The sequence below is a fragment of the Triticum aestivum genome, chromosome 1D (assembly GCF_018294505.1).
Source record: "Triticum aestivum cultivar Chinese Spring chromosome 1D, IWGSC CS RefSeq v2.1, whole genome shotgun sequence".
Classification (NCBI taxonomy): Eukaryota; Viridiplantae; Streptophyta; class Magnoliopsida; order Poales; family Poaceae; genus Triticum; species Triticum aestivum.
In genome coordinates this window covers 444,850,328-444,872,378 of record NC_057796.1, presented here as the reverse complement: position 1 = coordinate 444,872,378, position 22,051 = coordinate 444,850,328, and the positions used below count along the sequence as shown (strand labels likewise).

Sequence of the window (22,051 nt, the reverse complement as noted above, 5' to 3'; positions counted from 1 at the left end):
AAGCACCTTAAACATATGGAAATTATATTAAGTTCTCTAAAACAGTTTGACCTTGTTCATGACAGTCTGGAAATCTTCGTGCACGTGCCTCTAAGAACAAACGCCCCGGGCCGCATTCGTTGAAGTTGAACCCCCTTAATCAATGCAATGAACGTGAACCTGACACCAAATCTCATTGTCACGTACGCAAGTCGAGAAACCCTAACCTCGCCGCTCCGAGGAGACGGCAGGAATCTATGTCGGAACTTCATCTAATCTAATCTGTCCCGACAGACAAACTTGAGGAGGATCAAAGACCAGAAGACCGACTCGAAGGTAGAGTGTAGCCATCCGCTCAAGCGTCGCCTCTGCGAGGACTAAAACCCTAACCTACCTACTAGCTGGAGCCAAGGCACCAGGATTTCACTCCCCATCGCTGGGTGACGGAGCGACGGGCACCAGGATTTCACTCCCCACCGCCGGCTGCCGGAGCGACAGGCAGAGAGGATGCGGATCCACGTGCTCACATGCGGAGATCGCGAGGAGGGAGACTTTACTCTAATCGCCTTGGGAAGGAAGAGGGTTATTTGAGTTGACTAGCCAACAACAAAACATATGTGCTGGTTCAAAAGGTTAGTCAACCAACTTCAAAAACTTCCAAGTAAAAAATGCCTGGTCAGCTAAACTTTTAGCACGTCCAAATCACACCTAAGTAGATCAATAACCATAGGCTTTCGGTTTTCCTCACCAGCAAAAACTGAAAAGAAAAATAAAAGAAAGAGGCCTGGTCAGCCAAACTTCTAGCACCTGACACCTAATTAGATCAAAAAATGGTGCACAGCAAAAAAGTGAGAAGAATCAGATGAATCACACAGCACAGAAATGGTGATCTCCACCTTGTAAATTCCTATTGGTGCTCGGTGTCAGTAGGCCTCGAACATTCCTCCTCACTGACCTGATCACTACGCCTCATGCACTGATATTTCCATGCCCAATACGGCAACAGGTGTACAACAATTTACAAAGAAAAAATGTATTGTTTTTCTTCTATTTCCAGACAATAAATATGCTATAAACGACAAATCATGGACATCCCAGCTTCATATCCATGTAATTCTAGACAGATAACTCTGTTCCTTGCTCATGTACTAGAAGGCGATCAACAAATTTTTACTAGAGAAGAAAAGAGAAGAGAAGAAGGGTGAAACAGAAAAAAAAAGGTGTATGGAGAACCATCTAATACAATGGCCAATGGCGGATCAGTAGTTCTTATCTTATTGGTTTAGCAGATCAAGGGTCTGCAGCAGCACAGGCTTGAACCGGTTGCAGTCAAGCCTGACATTCTGCTTGTCCATGAAGGTCTCCTTGATGAACTCGAACCCCTTGTGGAAGGCCAGCGGGTTCTTGAAGATCTCATGGTCCAGCGGGTACTGGTCGGTGAGGCTGCTCTCGTGCACGGCGATGCTGTACTGCTTGTACCGCAGGCCCATCTGCTCCGCCGGGTCGCCGAAGTCGATCCGGCACACGCCTTCTATGCCACCCCACGGCACGATCTGGATCAACGTGGCATTGTGTGGCAGGAAGACACAGTTTGTGAGCCCGGCGCCATGGACGCCCATCATCACGTCGACGGAGTTCACCACCTTGGAGAACTGGGAGAGGTCGGAGCTCACGTTGGCTTCCTCGACCACGACCTCGAAACCCAGCCCCTCGGCCATTGCGATGATCTCCGGGAGGTTGAGGAACATTCTTGTTCTCTGCCTTGAGATGATGAGCAGTCTCGGCTTGGCCTTGGGGATCTCGCCGAGCGCAGACACGGCCTCCCTAGGCAACTCATACGTCCTGCGCATGAATCTGTTGAAATCCACCATGGTGTAGTTGTGAGGAGCCTTGGAGGGGTCAATGGTGAACTCCATGTAAGCATGAAGGCCAACAATAGCATGCTTGGCGCAATGCACATCAGTATCTTTGTTGAAATCTATCAAGGGGTAGTTGGATAGCTTCTTAAACACCACATGGTACTTCCTTGTCCACCAAATAGCCATATCTGTGATGAGGAATTGAACCTCGCCATTGAACTCACTTGCCGTCGTGAAGAGGGGGACAAGCGCGTCGGTGAAGTCGTGGAACAGGTTTCCGGTGTATCCAGTCAGAGCAAAGACCACAACGGGCACATTGTGGTACTTGGTACACTCAGGTGCCACCTTGCTTGATTTCACCGTCAGCTCTGTAACTTTGCTGAGGCAGAGTTCATCACCTTTACGAGGGTAGGGTTTAAGTTTCCACAGCTCATTTCTCTTTGAGCTGGCAGGTTCCATGTACATCACCGAACTCGCATTTGGGTGAATCCTGATGTTGCCCCGCATCTCGCAGACATTAGCTCTGAAGTTTGAGAAATCACAAAGTGGCTTGCTCTCCCATTCCGCGTTATCCCAATCTGCAAGATGCATGAAGTAGATAACTGAATCAGAGGAAATAGAGAAGAGTTGGACATATGCATATGACAATATCTCATTGCAGATGTGCAAAGTGCCCATCAACCTAAAGATGACTCAATAGAACAGTGTGCTTTGAATTAGGAACAAAACCAGCAGATTCAGATGAACATATGATGAATTTGATCTCATGGCATATGTTTTTATTTCGTACTACCTTGTTGCTGAGATCCGTCGCCTTTGCCGGCGACCATTTCAAGCTTATTTTCTGTTTCTGGTTTGCTACCTGCAGACACACCAACCAGAGGAGCAAGTAAGTACCATCACACTTATTAACTAACAATTCTCCAATCAAACACCTAATTACCAACGGCTAGACCAAGAAACATGAGAAGTACTGCGAATCAGCTACCTTGCTGCGGCTTGGCATTGTCGCCGTCCTCGGCGTCACGGATGGTATAGTTCGAGACGGTTGGGAGGGTCACCTTGCGATGCCCTTTCTTCTCCCCTTCACCTCCACTAGTGCCTAAAAGATGGTAAAGTTGACACACAAAAAGCAGGAAGTTGAGCATCGATTCGAGGAGGCCAAATCCGTTGCAATCTGGAGCCCGTGGATGGGATCACAAGGCAACAAGCTCGGTGGGCATCGGACAAAGAAATTATTGGGGGATTCGAGGGCTACCGCGCACCTAACAGCCGGGGTTCAGGCCCCTTTTTGGCGCTCTGCTGAGGATCGCGGACGGTGTGCGCCCTCTCCTCCGAGTCTTTGGTGGTCCCTGTCGCCGAGGGACATCTCAGTCGAGAAATTCCAAGATAAAATAGTACTGCTAGGATAACTAATTGAGGCTAGGCCCCAGGATTTGATTTGGAGGTGGTAATTAACCTTTGGTGTTGGCTTCGGCGTCTTCGAAGTCGTCCAGCACCTTGGGGTCCTGGGCGGCGGCGGCGGCGGCGGCGGATCTCTGGTCGGGGTCGGCGCCGGCAGTGGCGTCGGTGGCCTGGCGGATCAGGAGCGAGCGCGGCGCGTCGTCCACCGACAGCCGGCCGTTCACTGCGAATGAGGAGGGGGCAAGCGGGCGGTCCGGTCAGTTACCATTTTACCAGCGAGCGAATGATTCCTTGCTTGGTTGCAAGAAGGAAATGAAGAATGGAAGGAGGAAAGAAAGAAAGGAAGAAAGAATCGGAGGGTGAGTGTTGAGTGCGGCGTGCGTACGGTTGAAGAGCAGGGCGTCGGGCTTGGAGAGGACGACGAAGGTGAGGGTGACGAGGAAGAAGCCGATGACGAGCACGAGCAGGCGCAGCCGCCGCGACTCCTGCCGCAGGCTCCGCACCAGCTTCGCCCGCTCCACCGCCTTCATCGCCGCCGCTCGATCCCTCCTTCCCCCTCCTGCTCCTCCTCCTCCTCTTCCTCGCTCCTGGCTGGCTGGCTGGCTAGATGCGGGCAGCAGAAGAGGGAGGCGGGCGCCCCTCCTCCGGCCCAGATCCGGCGGGGGAGCTGGCCGGATGCGTGGAGCTCGGTGGGGACAGACGGAACCGGGGATGGGAGGGAATGAACGGGCAGAGGCAGGCACAGTGGGGAGGGGAGGCGTGAGTTAGGCTGCTCGCGCTCGTGCTCTGCTCTGCTCTTGTCTTGCCGGGTGTGTGTGTGTGTGTAGGGTGGGGGTCAAGTTGTGGGGTGTGGACGAGGGGAAGGAGCGCGCACCGCCGCTTTTGGTTTGGATCGGCAGCTTTCCTTTCCCGGCCCTGGTGGCCCTTATCATTCCCGCATGTCCCTTCTTTCCAGCCACCCGGCTTTCCTCGTCTCCTCTCCAAAAATTAAATTGATTGATTATTATGCTACTACTACTACTAGAAAAACCACCGGCTTGTTAGACGGTGCGGCATCCAGCACACCGGCGCACCAGAGCGACGGCCCAGATCATCGCGTGGCTTCCCTTTCACTCCTGTTAGCATCTGCCGACGGGTCGACGGACGCCGCTCTGCGTCTGGCCGCGTGCCGGCCTCATCAATCCCGCTCGCCTCTGCCGCAGTCCAAGTGGTGACGCTTGTCCGCGTGGTTGTTGTGGCTGCCGATCAGATCCGATCTCATCTCAGCTGGCCTGTGGGTCTCCGTTCGTTCATTCGGCGCCGGTTGTCGGCTCGCCCCGCCCCGTGCGCGCGTCCATTTCGTCGCCTCCGCCGATCACGCCGCGCTTCTGTTCTGGCCCTGACTTCCCGACGCGCGTGGACATCACCAGAGTTTGTTTGTTGGACTGCGGTGGAGCCAGCCGGTGCGCCGTGTGCGGTGCAGCAAAAACCTCGTCGTGTCTGCGCTTTGCCGCGCCTTTGGATTGGACCGTAGCACAACGGTTTATTATGTTGTTCACTTTGTGCAAACTTTTCCCTATTTAAGGAACGTGCCGCCTCTGAGCTTCGTTCATCATGATAAGACCGTCGGTGGTATAACTGATAAGAAGTAGTATGTGGATCTACTTTGGCTGCTGGTTCGGACCCCATTGATTGATCATCATCGGAACGTGCCACCCAAGTCCAAGTGTCCAAGCAACGCCATTCCACTTCTGCTGCTGTTCACTCACTCGCTGTACCCCTTTCGGAAATTCTGGCCACTAGTTCGGCACGAATTTGTTGTTCCTTATTACCACGAAAAGGACCTGACGCGCCACGGGTGATCGACGCTGACATGTGTCCACACCGGTCAAATATGTGCTGGACAGCGACGGCAAGGTTATCCCGCTGGTTGGTACAGGGCGGTGGTTAGTTAAACAACGGATCTAGTAGCTCACAGCTAGATCGCCTTTGCGCGTCGGTGGCTTGGCCGTTTGCGCCGCCGCCGCCCGAAACTCCGACGCTCCGACGGACGGCAGTGGCCAGCCAGAGACGCCGCCGCCGGTGAAGATCCGCGTCCACGGCGGGGCGCGCTTTTCGGTTCATCCTGTCTCGCATAGAGAATGGTAAAACGGGAAACATCCTTCTGCGCGTGAGTGCGTCGCGGCTCGCGAGAGATTAAACAACAGCGACGCTCGTTGGTTATTATTATAATTAATAACTGAGCAGAGGAGTAGTATCTTTCTTGTAGGAGTATCTGATGATAACCAAGGCATTTACCGAAACCAGCATAGATTAGTCCGAGCGCTTAAACATATTACTACACTGATCGCGTCGATTGGCGTATCATGCAGCCGGGCACATGTGCATGTGCCCCGCAAGAAAGAAAGGGCCGTGTACATGTGTGGCCACGTGTGAGTGTACGAACTGCTACTCCACAGAGGAATATATGTGAAATTAACTTGCTGTACATAAAAAGTGTGAGGTTCACAAATAAGTAGCAGCGTCCTGGAAATAGCATTAGCATCGAACCACAATCGACATCATTTGTGTGGGCGCATTAGTTGTACAACAGTGTACTGCTTTTATAATGATAACAGTACATTCCCTCGAATCATAGATAAATGGCATTTAAGACATAATAGCTTTGAACAGTTTTTTTTAGAACTTTGAATGTTAATGTCAGTTCAATATTCTGATTGGAAATTAAAAAGAATCATATAAATAAATTGTTTGCAATTTTATTTTGAGGATATTTATTATTTTGTTGGTTTTTACACATAGTTCAAAATAGTGATCTATTTACATCTAGAAGCCGTGACAATATCTAAAATGTCACTTATTTATAAACTAGAAGGAGTATCGATATAGTAATAAGAAAGGGTCGTAATGGTTGGTACGCCTCCAATACGCCAGCATAGTAAATGCATGAAGATGAGTAAAGGAAACCACAAATTAGAAGAAACTAAATAGTACTCCCTCCATTTTTATTTACTTGCATATTAGGTCTGACCGAAGTCGAAATTTTTAAAATTTGACCAAGTTTATAGTAAAAACATAAACATTTACCATAATATGACATGAAAGTATATTCAATAATGAATCTAATGGTATTGATTTGTTATTGTGTATGTTAATATTTTTGTTTATAAACTTTGTCAAAATTCACAAAGCTTGACTTTGACCAAAGCTAATACGCGGACTAAATAAAAACAGAGGGAGTACATATTTAATGAGTGATGACAATTAAGGAAATACTAAAGGTAGTCAATGATATTTATTACTATATAACTTGTTTTCTTCTTATGGTTTTGATTTTTAAAGGAGTAAGAAGAAAATGACACATATTTAATGAGTGATGACAATTAAGGAAATAATAAAGGTAGTCAATGATATTTATTATATAACTTGTTTTCTTCTTATGGTTTTGATTTTTAAATAAGAAGAAAATGACACATATTTAATGAGTGATGATAAGTAGGGAAATAATAAAGGCGGTCAATGATATTATTAGGCTCCCCGTTGAGTAGTATCATATAGTTCCTTATTAATTGTCGTGCATGACACAAAATAGTAAAACATTTAATATGATTTGATATCATGATATGATATCACATTCTGTTTTTCCTCATTTAATTGTGACACATCATCAAAAAAGTCTAGTTGGCATGCATTATACCGTTTATGATACTCCCATTACGACCAACCTTATATAACTTGTTTTCCCAACATGACTCCCACGTCAATGACCAGTACAACCGGTGATCCGAGCCTTGGCACCGTCTAGCTCGGTGGCAGTGGGTTTTCCCTCGACAAAATTTGTAATTGCACGAGCAAAAGAGGGGATTATCGTTTGGCTATTTTTTTCTACCCTCTGTCCCTTACCGTTAGACGTTTTTGCAGTTTTGTTTTTTGAAAAAAGGCAAAAGATTTGCCATTTCATTGATTAAGGAAGAAGGTTTAGACAATGCCACATAGCGGGAAGAAAATAAAGAACTACTCTCGCGCCATTACAATACTCAAATGCTTGACGCCCGCCAAAGCCCAAAGAGACAACTCCTCTTTAATCCTGTTAATAAGGACCACCGAAGGAGAGGCCGTGTTGCGGAAGATTCTAGCATTGCGCTCCGACCAAATCTCCCAGGAGATGAGCATCATCAGCGAAGCAAGCGCCTTGGGGGATTCGCTACGAATATGTATGTTCCCAGTCCACCATTGCTTCACCGAGCCCCTCGTCATCCAAGCAGCAGTATTGATGTGATGCATGCCAAGCCACTGGAGGATATCATTCCACACGCGAAGGGTAAAACGACATTGGAACAGAAGGTGGGCCGCTGATTCCTGACTTTGCTTGCAAAGTGGGCAAAGACCGCAGTTGGGCCATCCACGACGAAGAAGGCGATCTGAAGTCCAAATCCTATTTTGAAGAGCAAGCCAAGCGAAACATTTGCACCTTGGAGGAGCCCACACCTTCCACACCGAATGGACCATGGGCGAACGTAGTAAGGCCCTCAAATTGCGCCTTATAAGCCGAGGAGGAAGAGTACATACCGTCCTTGGTGAACTTCAGTTTAAATTGAACTGCAAAAACATCTTATATTAAGGGTTGAAGGGAGTATTTTAATCTTTTGATTGTACTATTACGTTTGCGTAATAGTCGAACAAGTCCATATATCTCACATTTATAGCCATTAGTAACAAAAAAAACTGGTCGAGCCGATGGTCTGATTGGGAAAAGCTGGAAGCGCGTTATTTGTTGCATAAGTTCCGGCGAGGAAGAAAGTGATGATCTTGTGATGACCTGTGATGAGTGCCGAAAATAAACAACGGTAATGAGGGGATCGGGACTCCAAGTTGTACACGAGCAAAGGATCAAGTAGGCCAGAGTTAATTGCACAGAAGTACCACAATTGGGGCATCACATGCAGATTGGTACCACGATTGCTAATTTTTGCATGTCAGTACCATGATTGCTCCAGGTTTTTTCAAATAAGGCTAAAACGCGTATTTATACGTATTGACGCTCGATCCGACAGCTCGGGCCCACCCGTCAGGTGCCACGCTGGCCAATCGGCGCGTGCCCGCGTGCTGACTAGGACGAGCCGGTGCGCTGCTGCTCTCCAACCCGGTCCGGTCGCACCAGCTCGCCCCCGCCGCACCATTCCCCTCCCCTCCTCCTCTCCTCACTCGCTCGAACCCTAGTCTATGGCGTCGGCGACTCCGGCAGGCGGCGGCGAGGGCGTCCACGGCGGCGGTGAGATGCCGTTCTGGCCTCCTAGCGGAACGGCTGGCGTCGACGGCGATGGCGGCGACGACTCCAGCTCCGCGTACTCGACCGACGAGGAGGAGGAGTCGATGTTACTCAGCATGGAGCAGCGGTTGCGATTGGCGCAGCAGTGGGTGGAGAACCCTAGCAGCGGCCATCAGTTGACGCATGGACTTGGCGGCGTGCTGTAAGTACCCTTGTCCTCCTCCTGCTCTGGTTTATCCAATTGGGGATTTTTAGGGTTTGTTCATCTTCTTGTTTATCCAGTTGGGGATTAGGGTTTGTCCAATTGTAGTGACTAGTATAGGACAATTACAGTAACCTAGTAACTCAGTGTATTGCACTCTCAAATTAGTTCAATTACAGTAACAATTTTGGATTATGACCTTGTCTTTTTCCTTGATTTTGCTATTGTGATGAAATAGTAAAGTACATTGTTCTGTACTGTAAATATTAGACTTACAGGTTACTTTAGTAGCATTGTTCTGTGCTGAAATAGCATCTGTAATAGTAGAGTTAATAGTAAATATTAGACTTACAGGTTACTCTAAATTGTTCTGTACTATACTGTTGCTCTCCAAATTAAGAGTAATTATAATGAATACATGAAATTTAATTTGTTCTGTAGTTTGGATGAAGACATTTGGCAAGTAAGGATCCATTTTGATGCAAGAGAACCATTGGAGATGAAGCTGTGTGGTTCAGATATTACTTATCTGAATTTGGTTGCAGTGATGGAAACCCAAGGATTTAATGCATATGATTGGTTGTATCACATTGTAAATCCATCTTTAGGAGAGAAAGGGCTGGATTTGGTAGACAGTCATGCAGAATTACAGAAGATAAAGAGGAAGATCCAGGACAAATTGGTGCTTGATTTGCTAATCAGGGCTTGTCCACCCCCTGATACTGATTTTGAGTTGCAGCAATGTGAAATGCCAGAGTTGTCCACTGTGGTGTACCAAGAGCCTGTTGCTTTAGATCTGAGTGAGCCTCCTGTCTTAGCTGTTGATCAGCAAGGAGTAGTTTTTGAGAGTCAATGTAGCAACTCTAGCACACCTCATCCTGCTGATGTTTGCACACAAGAAAGCAAGAATGCAACAGCCAAGTTGAAAGCAGTTTTGGAAGAAGAAGAAGAGGGATATCAAGGATTTGAGGCATATGAGGACAGTGATGCTAATGCCTCTGATGAGGATGCTCAAATTGGAAATGACCATCATTACATGGGTGATGATGAAGATGTAGAGGTGGAAGAGGGAAAGAGACAGAGAGAGCTAGAAGTACAAGAGGAAGAATCAGATGATGAGCAATCAGAAGAGGAAGAAATGCTGCATTATGAGGGTGACACTGAAGTTGAGGACCCATTTGAGGTAGAGGAAGATAGGACTTTTGAAGAAGAAGAAACTATAGTTGAACCTGTGAAGAAGAAGAAGAAGAAACTATAGTTGAACCTGTGAAGAAGAAGCAGAAGCTACCAGTTAGAAGAGGACCAACAACTAGGTCACATTGTAGTAAGCTACCAGAGGTTGAACCTGATTTCAGACCATCATCAGATGAAGAAGAGAAGGGGTTGTTGAGGGAGAGTGATGATGATGGTTTTGAGCCAGTCTCTTTTGTCCTACCAAAGAAAAGGAAGAGTAGGGCAAAGAAAAGGCCTGCTAGAAAGTGGTACAATGAGAAAATGGAGCAACCACATGAGCAACTGTGTATGAAGTTGTGTTTTAGGGATCAGCATCAATTCAGAGATGCTTTGTTGAATTTGCACATCACTCAGGCCAGGAATTTGAAGTATCACAGGAATTCAGATCAGAGGATAATTGTTGAGTGTCCAGATAAACAATGCCAGTTCTTTATGGTGGCAGCAGTTATAAAAGGGGAGAAAACCTTTGTAATTAAGAAGATGAGACTAGAGCACACTTACCCTAGTACCACTGAGACCACCAGGGTTAGTGCTAAGTGGCTAGCACAGAAATATGAGCATCTCTTCAGATCTGATATAACTACTGGTATTCAGACAATAATTGATGCATGCATGGAAAAATATGGTGTAGATGTGCCCAAGTGCATGGCATATAGGGCAAAGAACATAGCTATTGAAGCTGTCTTAGGAGATCACAAGAAGCAATATCCTAGGCTTAAAGACTATGCTCAGACTGTCATGGACACAAACCCTGGGAGTAGAGTAATAGTCACTACTGTTACTCCAGTACCAAATGCAAAAATACCCCACCCAGGCCCAAGATTCCATGCCATGTTCTTTTGCCTGAATGGAGCAAGGGAGGGGTTTCTCAATGGGTGTAGGCCATTCATTGGTTAGTTCCTGAACGTTGTGCACCATTTACATATTGTAGAGTACTCCATATTGTATATCACTTGAATGTATTTAATGTTTGGAAATGTTGATTATGCAGGTGTTGATGGATGCTTCATTAAGCTCACTACAGGAGCTCAACTCCTTGTTGCCACTGGTAGAGATGGCAACAACAACATATATCCACTAGCATTTGGCATAGTTGGACAAGAGGACACACCTAGTTGGTGTTGGTTTCTACACCAACTGAAAATTTGCCTAGGTGGAGAAGTGGGCAAGTTTGGACCTTATACTATAATGTCAGATAGACAAAAGGTATGTGTTTGCACATTTCATTTTGTTTTGCACAAGTGTTAACAGTAGCTAAGAGTTTCATTGGTGCATATTTATTTACCTTGTAGCTTAGACTTGTTAAATTGTTTGTGTCAGGGGTTATTGAATGCAGTGAATGCTGTCTTTCCAAATTGCAACCAAAGATTCTGCCTTAGGCATTTATATGCAAAATTCCAAAATGCTGGGTTTAGGGGTGAAGATCTTAAGAAGTGCATGGATAATGCTAGCTATGCCTACAATGAACACAAATTTAATATTGCAATGAATGGTCTTAGAGCTGAAAGTGAGGAAGCTTGGGAGTGGCTTACTGCAATACCAAAAAAACATGGGCAAGGCATGCATTTGACACAAACTGCAAGACTGACTTGGTAGTGAACAACTTGTCTGAGGTGTTCAACAAGTACATTCTAGATGTTAGGAGAAAACCTATAAGGACAATGTGTGATGGGATAAAAGATAAGCAGATGGTGAGGTGGCATAGGAACAGAGAGAGTGTAAAGGCAGCAAGATGGGATGTAACACCTCATTACAGTGAGAAGCTAGAGGTTGAGAAGGAGAGGGCCAGATATTGCAAGCCAATACAGGCAGGGGTCAACTTATGGCAAGTTACAAGTGGGCAGCAAACACATGCTGTCAACCTGGAACTTGAGACTTGTGGATGCAGGAAGTGGGACCTTAGTGGCATACCTTGCAACCATGCCATCTCTGCAATAAACAAGGCTAAGAGGAAACCAGAGGATTATGTCAGCAAATTCTTCAAGAAAGATTTTTATGTTGCAGCTTATGAACCAATGATCTTTCCTGTGCCTGGTGAGCATGATTGGACAAGGACCCCTGGTCCAGACATAGAACCACCTGCATTCAAAATCAAGAGAGGAAGAAAGAAAGAGAAGAGGATCAAGGGCAAATTTGAAGTACCAAAGCCAAAAGACACTTCAAGAATGGGGACCATAACATGTGGCAATTGTGGTCTCCAAGGGCATAGGTACACAAACTGTCTTAAACAGTTGAAGCCTGAGCTAGCTTTGAGGAAGAATAAGCATGTGGTAATAATTTTTCACCTTGAAATATACAAATCTTTCCTTTATTTCTTGTACATTTCTTTCTAGCATTATTAACTGTTTTCCTTTTCTTTGTAAGGCTACTCCAAGTAACTCACAGCCAAGAGCTGCTGGTCCTTCTACTACAACAACAACAAGACAGCCAAGAGCTGCTGCCAGAGGAGCTGCCAGAGGAAGAGGAGCTGCTACTTCTACTACACCACCACCATTTGGAAGAGGAAGAGGAGCTGCTACTTCTACTACACCACCACCATCTGGAAGAGGAAGAGGAGCTGCTACTTCTACTACACCACCACCATCTGGAAGAGGAGCTGGCAGAGGAAGAGGAGCTGGAAGAGGTGCTCCAAGGCCATTCAGTGCCCCCAGGCAATATGCTGACATTCCTACTGATGGTACACACACTGGATGGATGTCCTACTTCACTGCTAGCAGAGGAAGAGGAGCCATGTAATTTGAAATGATGTGGTGTTATTTTGGTTGAACTTGATGCTGATGTTGATGTGTTGTTGCCACTTGATGCATAATTTGGCACAATCCAGTACTGGTTATTGTAATGTTGAACTTGAGGTGGAGTACTATAGTTGGGGCACCATATTTTGGTGTTGAATATGTTGCTACTAGATATGTATGTGTTGAACTTGAGGTGGTTATCTGAATGTTGAACTTGAGGTGGTTATTGTAATGTTGAACTTGAGGTGGAGTACCAGTATTTGCAAAGCAGTAACACATTTTCAGTTACTTGTTTCAAATCAGTACCAATACTGCTGCTAGTTGTTGCATGTCAGTACCAATATTGGGGCATCACATAACATGCAGTACCACATTTGGGGATTCTGACATGTGGGACAGATACCTCTCCTACTATTAAAGTGACAGCACAAGATCTCAGATTTGGGAACGAAACTAGGGTTCGTCCACGCAGTGTCCATTTGGAGCGCAACAAAGGATATGAAGGAGAAATCTCAGCGTGGAGGCGCTGACTGGGGCCGGCGGTGGAGAGAGAGATGTCGTGGTCGTCCAGTGCCGGGTCCGCTCCCGGATTTCGTCGAGCTGCAGGAAGGAGGGGGGAGGAGTCGCGCTCGCCGGTGCGCTACCGCGAGCTCCCAATGGCATACGAGCCTCCAGTGATGTGCCACTGCTCACCTCCGAGGAAGGCGCCAAGATGGATCTCCTGGAGCAGGCAGAACCCTGGTAGGAGGTACTATAGCTGCGTGGATGCTATGGTGAGTGTTGTTTTTTTGCCTAATTTCCTTCCTTTTTCTTCTGTGCAATAGTATGTGAAATGATATATTTTTGGAAATTTGTTTGTGCATCTTCATAGCACGGTGGCTGTGGATTTGTGCAATGGCATGATGATCCATTGCCCACATTCTGGAGTGAGCTCATTGGGGATCTACATGATGAAGTATGGAGGCTTAAAGGTGCAACTGTTGCTAGATCTGAAGATCAATTTCCAATGCTGACTCCAAGTGAAGATGATGGCACAAGGGAGGCCATGTTTCTGTCTCTGCAAACTCAACTCAGAGAGAAGAATGCAGAGATTGTAGGGATTAGGGCCAAATTTCACAATGTGTTGTTTCTTTTCACTATATTTGTGCTTGGCTTAGTTGCAGGCAAGATATTAAGTTAGTTAGTTGGTTTAGTTGCAGCCAATCTAAATGCAATGTACTGTCTGGTTTAGTTGCTCTAGTTTAAGCCAAGTTGTAATGGATCAAGTGGTAATGGATCAGTGAAGTTATCTTCTGATGCAATGAGATTTAGTCAGTCTTGTTCCTCTTTTATTTTGTATGACATGAGTGGTTTGCTGCAACATTGTCATAATGTATCATCATCAACATATCCTTCTACATAATCAGCATATCCATACATAATAAGAAACTGATCACATTAGTTTCTGGAGTTCAACTCATTATAGCCATACATAACCATTGTTCACAATACATAGAGGAGTTCAACTTCAAATGCATAGTTCATCCTTTTCTCACAAAAGGATGAATAGCATAACTACTACATACATACACAGCCATAGTTCACCATTAGTACAAGCATACAGTACACAACCTTAGTTCCTAGATGCTAGGTCATTACACAACCATCATTCCCAAAAGGTCAGCAATGCCACTAATCTCATTTTCATCTTCTTCACTTCTCCAAGATGGCCTGAATCCCCCTGAACTTCTCCTTCAACTTTTCATTCTGAAACTCTAACTGCCACTTCTCTTCAATATGCTTTTCATTTCCCTTAAGCAGATCAGCAACCTGAAGCTTCAACTCTAGCTTCTCTTGGGTGAGCTTCTCCTGACACTTTGTTAGCTCTGCATTCTTCAGCTCCAAATTCATACTAGCTTCAGTAAGCACTTGCTTCTCTTTCATTTTGTTCAACTTCAAGTTCTGAATGACTGTTGCTTGAGCTCTTGTCAGGTTGAGCAGCAGCTCATACTTCAGAGTAAGTTTCTGGGTCTCTTCATCTTTCTTTGCCATCTCACTTGCCATCTGTGCCTTCATATCATCAATCAGTTCTTTTCTTACCTCCTGCTGATATGTAATGGCAGACTGCAGATGTCTGAAATCCACCACCTTATCTTCCTGGAAGTTCATCAGCTCATGCACATCTTGGACTAGCTTGTCATAGTTGGCATCCAGCTTGTTCTTCTCTTCTGTCAGATGGTGGATAGTGAAAGAACTTTCAAGATTGTCATTCACCCTAGCAGTTTTGGCATCTTCAACCATTGCCCATAGCTTCAACAATGCATTCTGCATTGTTGGGGGCCACTGGTGATCAACCCATTCAACAAAGCCACGATTGCTACCTGCCTGCAAAAACAACAACAACACCAACACAATTCATACAACAAGTAATTACACAAGATAACTGCAGTTGCCAAAAATAATATCTAAATTTAGCATCAGACCACTACATTTAACAAGAGGAGCAGCCACTTGAGTAGCTGACTGACTAGGTTAGTTATCATTTTAAGCTACTCTAGTACCACTATTAACCAAAATTACTATGCCATTGTACTCCAGCAAAATATACTCATGCTTGACCTAAATAACCTACTCTAATGCCACTATGAACCAAAATGTTGACAGCAAGGAGAGTACTCCAGCAAACAGAGTTCAATATGGCACTGACAAAGTAAGAAAAAAAAATCACTATGCCTACAATCCATACCGGCTGTGCACATGCTAAAAACCGCCTGCCTGTGTCTGTTCCTTCAAAGGCAACGAGCCTCTCAGATGCCATGCCGTGCTTCTCACATGGAGACATCACATCCAGCTCAAGCCCCTTGTAATCTGGATCTTTAAGGCTGAAAGGGACCTGCAGAAGCTCGCATAAAGACAATGGGCAAATCAAAACCTACCAAAACCAACCAAATCGAGAGATCCCAAATCTGTAACCCTAACCCTAAACTCACTGTACTGACCTCGTTGAGACCGTCTGTGGAGGAAGAATGCATGTACGGGAGGCTAGACTGGTCGTCGCTGCTTTCGTCCTCCAAAACCATGGCGTCGGCGGGGCGGTGCGGCGGCCGGCAGTCGGGACGCAGGCGGCGGCGACGGAGGAAACGAGTGAGGAGAGGAGGAGGGGAGGGGAATGGTGCGGCGGGGGCGAGCTGGTGCGACCGGACCGGGTTGGAGAGCAGCAGCGCACCGGCTCGTCCTAGTCAGCGCGCGGGCACGCGCCGATTGGCCAGCGTGGCACCTGACGGGTGGGCCCGAGCTGTCGGATCGAGCGTCAATACGTATAAATACGCGTTTTAGCCTTATTTGAAAAAACCTGGAGCAATCATGATACTGACATGCAAAAATTAGCAATTATGGTACCAATCTGCATGTGATGCCTCAATTGTGGTACTTATGTGCAATTAACTCAGTAGGCCATGAAATATGGAAAATGCCGGTCAGATCCGGTCTCCGTTCGGCGCCGGTTGTTGGCACGGCTCGTGCGTGCGTGTATCCATTTCGTCGTGTTGGCCGATCTTTAGGTTTATCCTCGGATCCAGTTCTGCTCCTGATGTGGTGGGACTGCAGATCACCAGTGTAATTGGACACAGTGGAACCGGTGTGTGGAGGGAAATCCTCGCCGTGTTTGATCCGCATTTGTTTTATAAGGCCTTGTTTGGTTAATCCTCCTCCCAAGGAGATTGAAGAGGATTGAAGGAAATTTAATCCACCTCAATCCCTGACATCCCATTAAATCCATCTCAAACCGAACAAAGCCTAAAGAGGGTGATGGTATCCCAGTGTTACGACGACGGACGTGCTGTATGTGGCTGTGGATTAGTTTTACTTAGCTGGAGGGACGACGTTTTTGTTGACAAGAAAACTGTCGGTGATATATCGACCTACTTTTGCTGCTGGTTCGGACCTGATTGATTGTCTGAACGTGCCACCCAAGTCCAAGCAACAGGGACAGTGGCACCACGCATTCTGCTATCCACGCACTGTCCCCTTTTGGAAATTTAGGCCTCCAGTTCGGCACAAGTTTGTTACACTACGACAAAGACCTGTCATGGCGGCCCAGGCGGTGGTAGATGCTCCACAACGGTCAAATATGAGCCTCAAAAAAAGAAAAAACGGGTCAAAAATGGGCCAGACAAGAACAGCAAGGTTTATTTATCTAGCGGTTGGTTCAGAGCAGTGAGCACCAAGGCAGCAGTTCGTTAAACAACCAACAGCTAGCAAGAACCCCATTGCACGTGGGTGGCTTGGTGTTCGCGGCAGAGCATGGGCCCGTACGCTGCCCGGCGCCCGGCGGGTTTCATTACGGCTACCGACGGTGTTCCGCACTGATCTACGCTGCGGCGCACGCTACTACACTGGCGTACTTTGTGGTTCATGATCCCGAATTATTAGGGCTTATCTTATCCTTGGGGGCCCTATCCTCTGTTTGGGCCGGCCCATTTCGTGTTTTCTCGTTTCTCTTTACCGTTGTTTCTATCCTTTTCTTTTATGAATTTGTCTTTTTTTTATATTTATAATTTTCCTTCTCTTTTTTACTTTTTTCTTTGTTCAATATTTTCCTTCTATTTTTTCGAACATGTTTTAAACTCGTGAACATTTTTCGAATTCGTGAACCTTTTTTTTACTTCATGAACTTTTTAAAATTTTGAAAAAATCAGAACTTTTTACAAATCCATTAATTTTTTGAAAACTCTTTAACATTTTTAAAAATTTGGGAACTAATTTTGGAATTCCCGATCATTTTATTAAATGCACGTGATGGCTCAAGAAGTTTTCAATTTTTATAGAGATTTTTGACTTGGTTTCCACTGTGTTTTCGTTATTTCTCGGTTATTTCTAGCAACAATACTTTAAGAGAGAAGATTTTCAATGTTTTATAGAAAAATACATTTCTGGAAGGAAATCAATCAAGATTACACCTCCTCAAGCGAAATTGAGGTCATTTCCATGTAGGAGGAATTTGCACCAACGTCAACAGAACGCAAGACGGCCGCAACACTCGTACCAGCACTCTTACTAGGCGCCAATGGCTCCCCCTTATCTACAGGAGCAAACTTCGCAAAGGGCATCGACGCATCAGAGAGATCTAGTCGCCCCACACCATCCAGAACAGAGGTGGAAGAGCTCTGGAGAAGAAGAACCACTGGAGATCCTTTCCGTCTAGTTTCCCTCTTCATTCCATTTCTTCACTTCGTCACCGCTGTTAGAGGAATTCTTGAAGGAAATATGCCCTAGAGGCAATAATAAAGTTATTATTTATTTCCTTATTTCATGATAAATGTTTATTAGTCATGCTAGAATTGTATTAACCGGAGACATAATACATGTGTGAATACATAGACAAACAGAGTGTCACTAGTATACCTCTACTTGACTAGCTCGTTTATCAAAGATGGTTAAGTTTCCTAACCATAGACATGAGTTGTCATTTGATTAACGGGATCACATCATTAGGAGAATGATGTGATTGACTTGACCCATTCCGTTAGCTTAGCACTTGATCTTTAGTATGTTGCTATTGCTTTCTTCATGACTTATACATGTTCCTATGACTATGAGATTATGCAACTCCCATTTACCGGAGGAACACTTTGTGTGCTACCAAACGTCACAACGTAACAGGGTGATTATAAAGGTGCTCTACAGGTGTCTCCGAAGGTACTTGTTGAGTTGGCGTATTTCAAGATTGGGATTTGTCACTCCGATTGTCGGAGAGGTATCTCTGGGCCCTCTCGGTAATGCACATCACTATAAGCCTTGCAAGCATTGCAACTAATGAGTTAGTTGCGGGATGATGTATTACATAACGAGTAAAGAGACATGCTGGTAACGAGATTGAACTAGGTATTGAGATATCGGCGATCGAATCTCGGGCAAGTAACATACCGATGACAAAGGGAACAACGTATGTTGTTATGCGGTTTGACTGATAAAGATCTTCGTAGAATATGTAGGAGCCAATATGAGCATCCAGGTTCCTGAAGGAAATATGCCCTAGAGGCAATAATAAAGTTATTATTTATTTCCTTATTTCATGATAAATGTTTATTATTCATGCTAGAATTGTATTAACCGGAAACTTGATACATGTGTGAATACATAGACAAAACAATGTGTCCCTAGTATGCCTCTACTTGACTAGCTTGTTCATCAAAGATGGTTATGTTTCCTAGCCATAGACATGTGTTGTCATTTGATGAACGGGATCACATCATTAGGAGAATGATGTGATGGACAAGACCCATTCATTAGCTTAGCATTGTGATCGTTACAGTTTTATTGCTACTGCTTTCTTCATGACTTATACATGTTCCTCGGACTATGAGATTGTGCAACTCCCGAATATCCGGAGGAACACTTTGTGTGCAATCAAACGTCACAACGTAAATGGGTGATTATAAAGATGCTCTACAGGTGTTTCCGAAGGTGTTTGTTGGGTTGGCATGAATCAAGATTAGGATTGGTCACTCCGTGTATCGGAGAGGTATCTCTGGGCCCTCTCGGTAATGCACATCACTATAAGCCTTGCAAGCAATGTGACTAATGAGTTATTTGCGGGATGATGCATTACGGAACGAGTAAAGTGACTTGCCGGTAACGAGATTGAACTAGGTATTGAGATACCGACGATCGAATCTCGGGCAAGTAACATACCGATGATAAAGGGAACAACGTATGTTGTTATGCGGTTTGACCGATAAAGATCTTCGTAGAATATGTAGGAGCCAATATGAGAATCTAGGTTCCGCTATTGGTTATTGACCGGAGATGTGTCTCTGGCATGTCTACATAGTTCTCGAACCCGTAGGGTCTGCACGCTTAACGTTCGGTGACGATTTGTATTATGAGTTATGTGATTTGATGTACCGAAGATAGTTCGGAGTCCCGGATGTGATCACGGACATGACGAGGAGTCTTGAAATGGTCGAGACATAAAGATTGATATATTGGAAGCCTATATTTGGATATCGGAAGTGTTCTGGGTGAAATCGGGATTTTACCGGAGTACCGGGGGTTACCGGAACCCCGCGGAGGTTTAATGGGCCAAGATGGGCCTTAGTGGAGAAGAGGAGGGGCGGCCAGGGCAGGCCGCGCCCCCCCTCCTCCTCTAGTCCGAATTGGACAAGGAGGGGGGGGGGCGGCGCCTGTTGGGGAACGTAGTAATTTCAAAAAAATTCCTACGCTCACGCAAGATCATGGTGATGCATAGCAACGAGAGGGGAGAGTGTTGTCCACGTACCCTCGTAGACCGAAAGCGGAAGCGTTAACACAACGCGGTTGATGTAGTCGTACGTCTTCACGATCAGACCGATCAAGTACCGAACGCACGACACCTCCGAGTTCAGCACACGTTCAGCTCGATGACGTCCCTCGAACTCCGATCCAGCCGAGTGTTGAGGGAGAGTTTCGTCAGCACGACGGCGTGGTGACGATGATGATGTTCTACCGACGCAGGGCTTCGCCTAAGCTCCGCAACAATATTATCGAGGTGTAATATGGTGGAGGGGGGCACCGCACACGGCTAAAATATCGTATATCAATTGTGTGTCCAGAGGTGCCCCCCTGCCCCCGTATATAAAGGAGCAAGGGGGAGGCCGTCGGCCTAGGAGGTGTGGCGCGCCAGGAGGAGTCCTACTCCTACCGGGAGTAGGACTCCCCCCTTTCCATGTTGGACTAGGAGTGGAAGAGGGGGAAGAGGTGGAGGGGAGGAAGGAAAGGGGGGGCGCCGCCCCCCTCTCCTTGTCCTATTCGGACTGGGGGAAGGGGGGCGCGGCCCTGCCCTAGCCTCCTCTCCTCTCTTCCACCTAGGCCCAATAAGGCCCATTAAGTTACCGGGGGGTTCCGGTAACCTCTCGGTACTCTAGAAAAATCCCGATTTCACCCGGAACACTTCCGATGTCCAAACATAGGCTTCCAATATATCAATCTTTATGTCTCGACCATTTCGAGACTCCTCGTCATGTCTGTGATCACATCCGGGACTCCGAACAACCTTCGGTACATCAAAACATATAAACTCATAATATAAGTGTCATCGTAACATTAAGCGTGCGGACCCTACGGGTTCGAGAACTATGTAGACATGACCGAGACACCTCTCCGGTCAATAACCAATAGCGGAACCTGGATGCTCATATTGGTTCCCACATATTCTACGAAGATCTTTATCGGTCAGACCGCATAACAACATACGTTGTTCCCTTTGTCATCGGTATGTTACTTGCCCGAGATTCGATCGTCGGTATCTCGATACCTAGTTCAATCTCGTTACCGGCAAGTCTCTTTACTCGTTCCGTAATACATCATCCCGCAACTAACTCATTAGTCACAATGCTTGCAAGGCTTATAGTGATGTGCATTACCGAGTGGGCCCAGAGATACCTCTCCGACAATCGGAGTGACAAATCCTAATCTCGAAATACGCCAACCCAACAAGTACCTTTGGAGACACCTGTAGAGCACCTTTTGTCGGAGTAAATGGCCACGGGTAGCCTAACCGACTGCCCCTGGTTCTTCTGAAAAAATTATCAGGCCTTCGGGCCTCCAAGCACTCCAAGCATTGGGCCGCCTTCCCTGGCCGGCTATCCCTGAAGCCGACTCCCGGAAGGCGACCCAGCCTCAGCAACCCCTCCCCAGGACGACTACGGGGTGGCCGACTCCAAGAAGCCGGCCAAGAAAAGCGCCGACTCCAAGGAGCCGGCCAAGACCACAACCACCAAAGCTACTCCCACATAACGGCGACAAGACGGGGTGTGGCCACAGTGCAGCCCACTACCCCCGACGCCTGAGGCGGGCATGGCTACAGGAGGCCGTACGGGACGGCCGTCTCCTGTGCGGCTCGGCACTGTAGCCATGCTAGCCTCAACGTCATCCACGACAGACTCCCGTACGGCCCACGGGCGGCGGGCCCCTTCAGCCAGAGAGAGGCGTGAAGGCGGCCCGGTCTTTCCCAGTCGGCCAAGGGCGTAGCCGGCCCCCAGAAGCCGGCTACTCCCTTCCTCGAAGCAGGAGCCCCATTAAGGAGACAAGACGAGGTAAGGCTACAGTGAGAGCCCCCGAGGCGGCCCACTGTAGCCACGCTTACCTCGACAAAGCCCTCGTCATCAGAGGCGAGGCTACAGTAAGCAGCCGCCGACAAGACCCTAGGCGGTGGGGCCGGCCTGTCGACCAAGAAGCCGGCAGCCGGCGGGACCCACCAGTCGGCGGGACCCAACAGCCGGCGGAGAAGCCGGCGAGCGTAGACACTGACGGCTGGGACCAGTGCCCAGCCGGATTACCATTGTACCCCCGGGGGGTAGGCCTATATAAACCCCCCGGAGCACCCATGCAAAGGGTTGGCTTCTAAGCATAGCACACACACACCATAGATAGA

The 22,051-nt window shown here is 46.8% G+C and overlaps 1 protein-coding gene across 2 annotated transcripts; it reads right to left on the bottom strand.

Moving 5' to 3' along the window:
* Positions 1 to 935: 935 nt before the first annotated feature.
* On the bottom strand, positions 936 to 4,145 carry LOC606316 (alpha-1,3-arabinosyltransferase XAT2). 2 transcript variants are annotated; one of them, XM_044595444.1, is made up of 7 exons: positions 3,628 to 4,145; positions 3,400 to 3,465; positions 3,298 to 3,360; positions 3,104 to 3,190; positions 2,827 to 2,940; positions 2,632 to 2,700; positions 936 to 2,416 (listed from the first exon to the last, which is right to left on the bottom strand). In XM_044595444.1, the coding sequence occupies exons 1-7, from the start codon at positions 3,770 to 3,772 to the stop codon at positions 1,254 to 1,256; spliced, it is 1,707 nt and encodes a 568-aa protein (XP_044451379.1). In that variant the 5' UTR covers positions 3,773 to 4,145; the 3' UTR covers positions 936 to 1,253. The 2 variants fall into 2 exon arrangements, with proteins under 2 accessions (XP_044451379.1, XP_044451378.1); XM_044595443.1 differs by having other exon boundaries at positions 3,298 to 3,465; positions 3,628 to 4,143.
* Between the last annotated feature and the right edge of the window lie 17,906 nt (positions 4,146 to 22,051).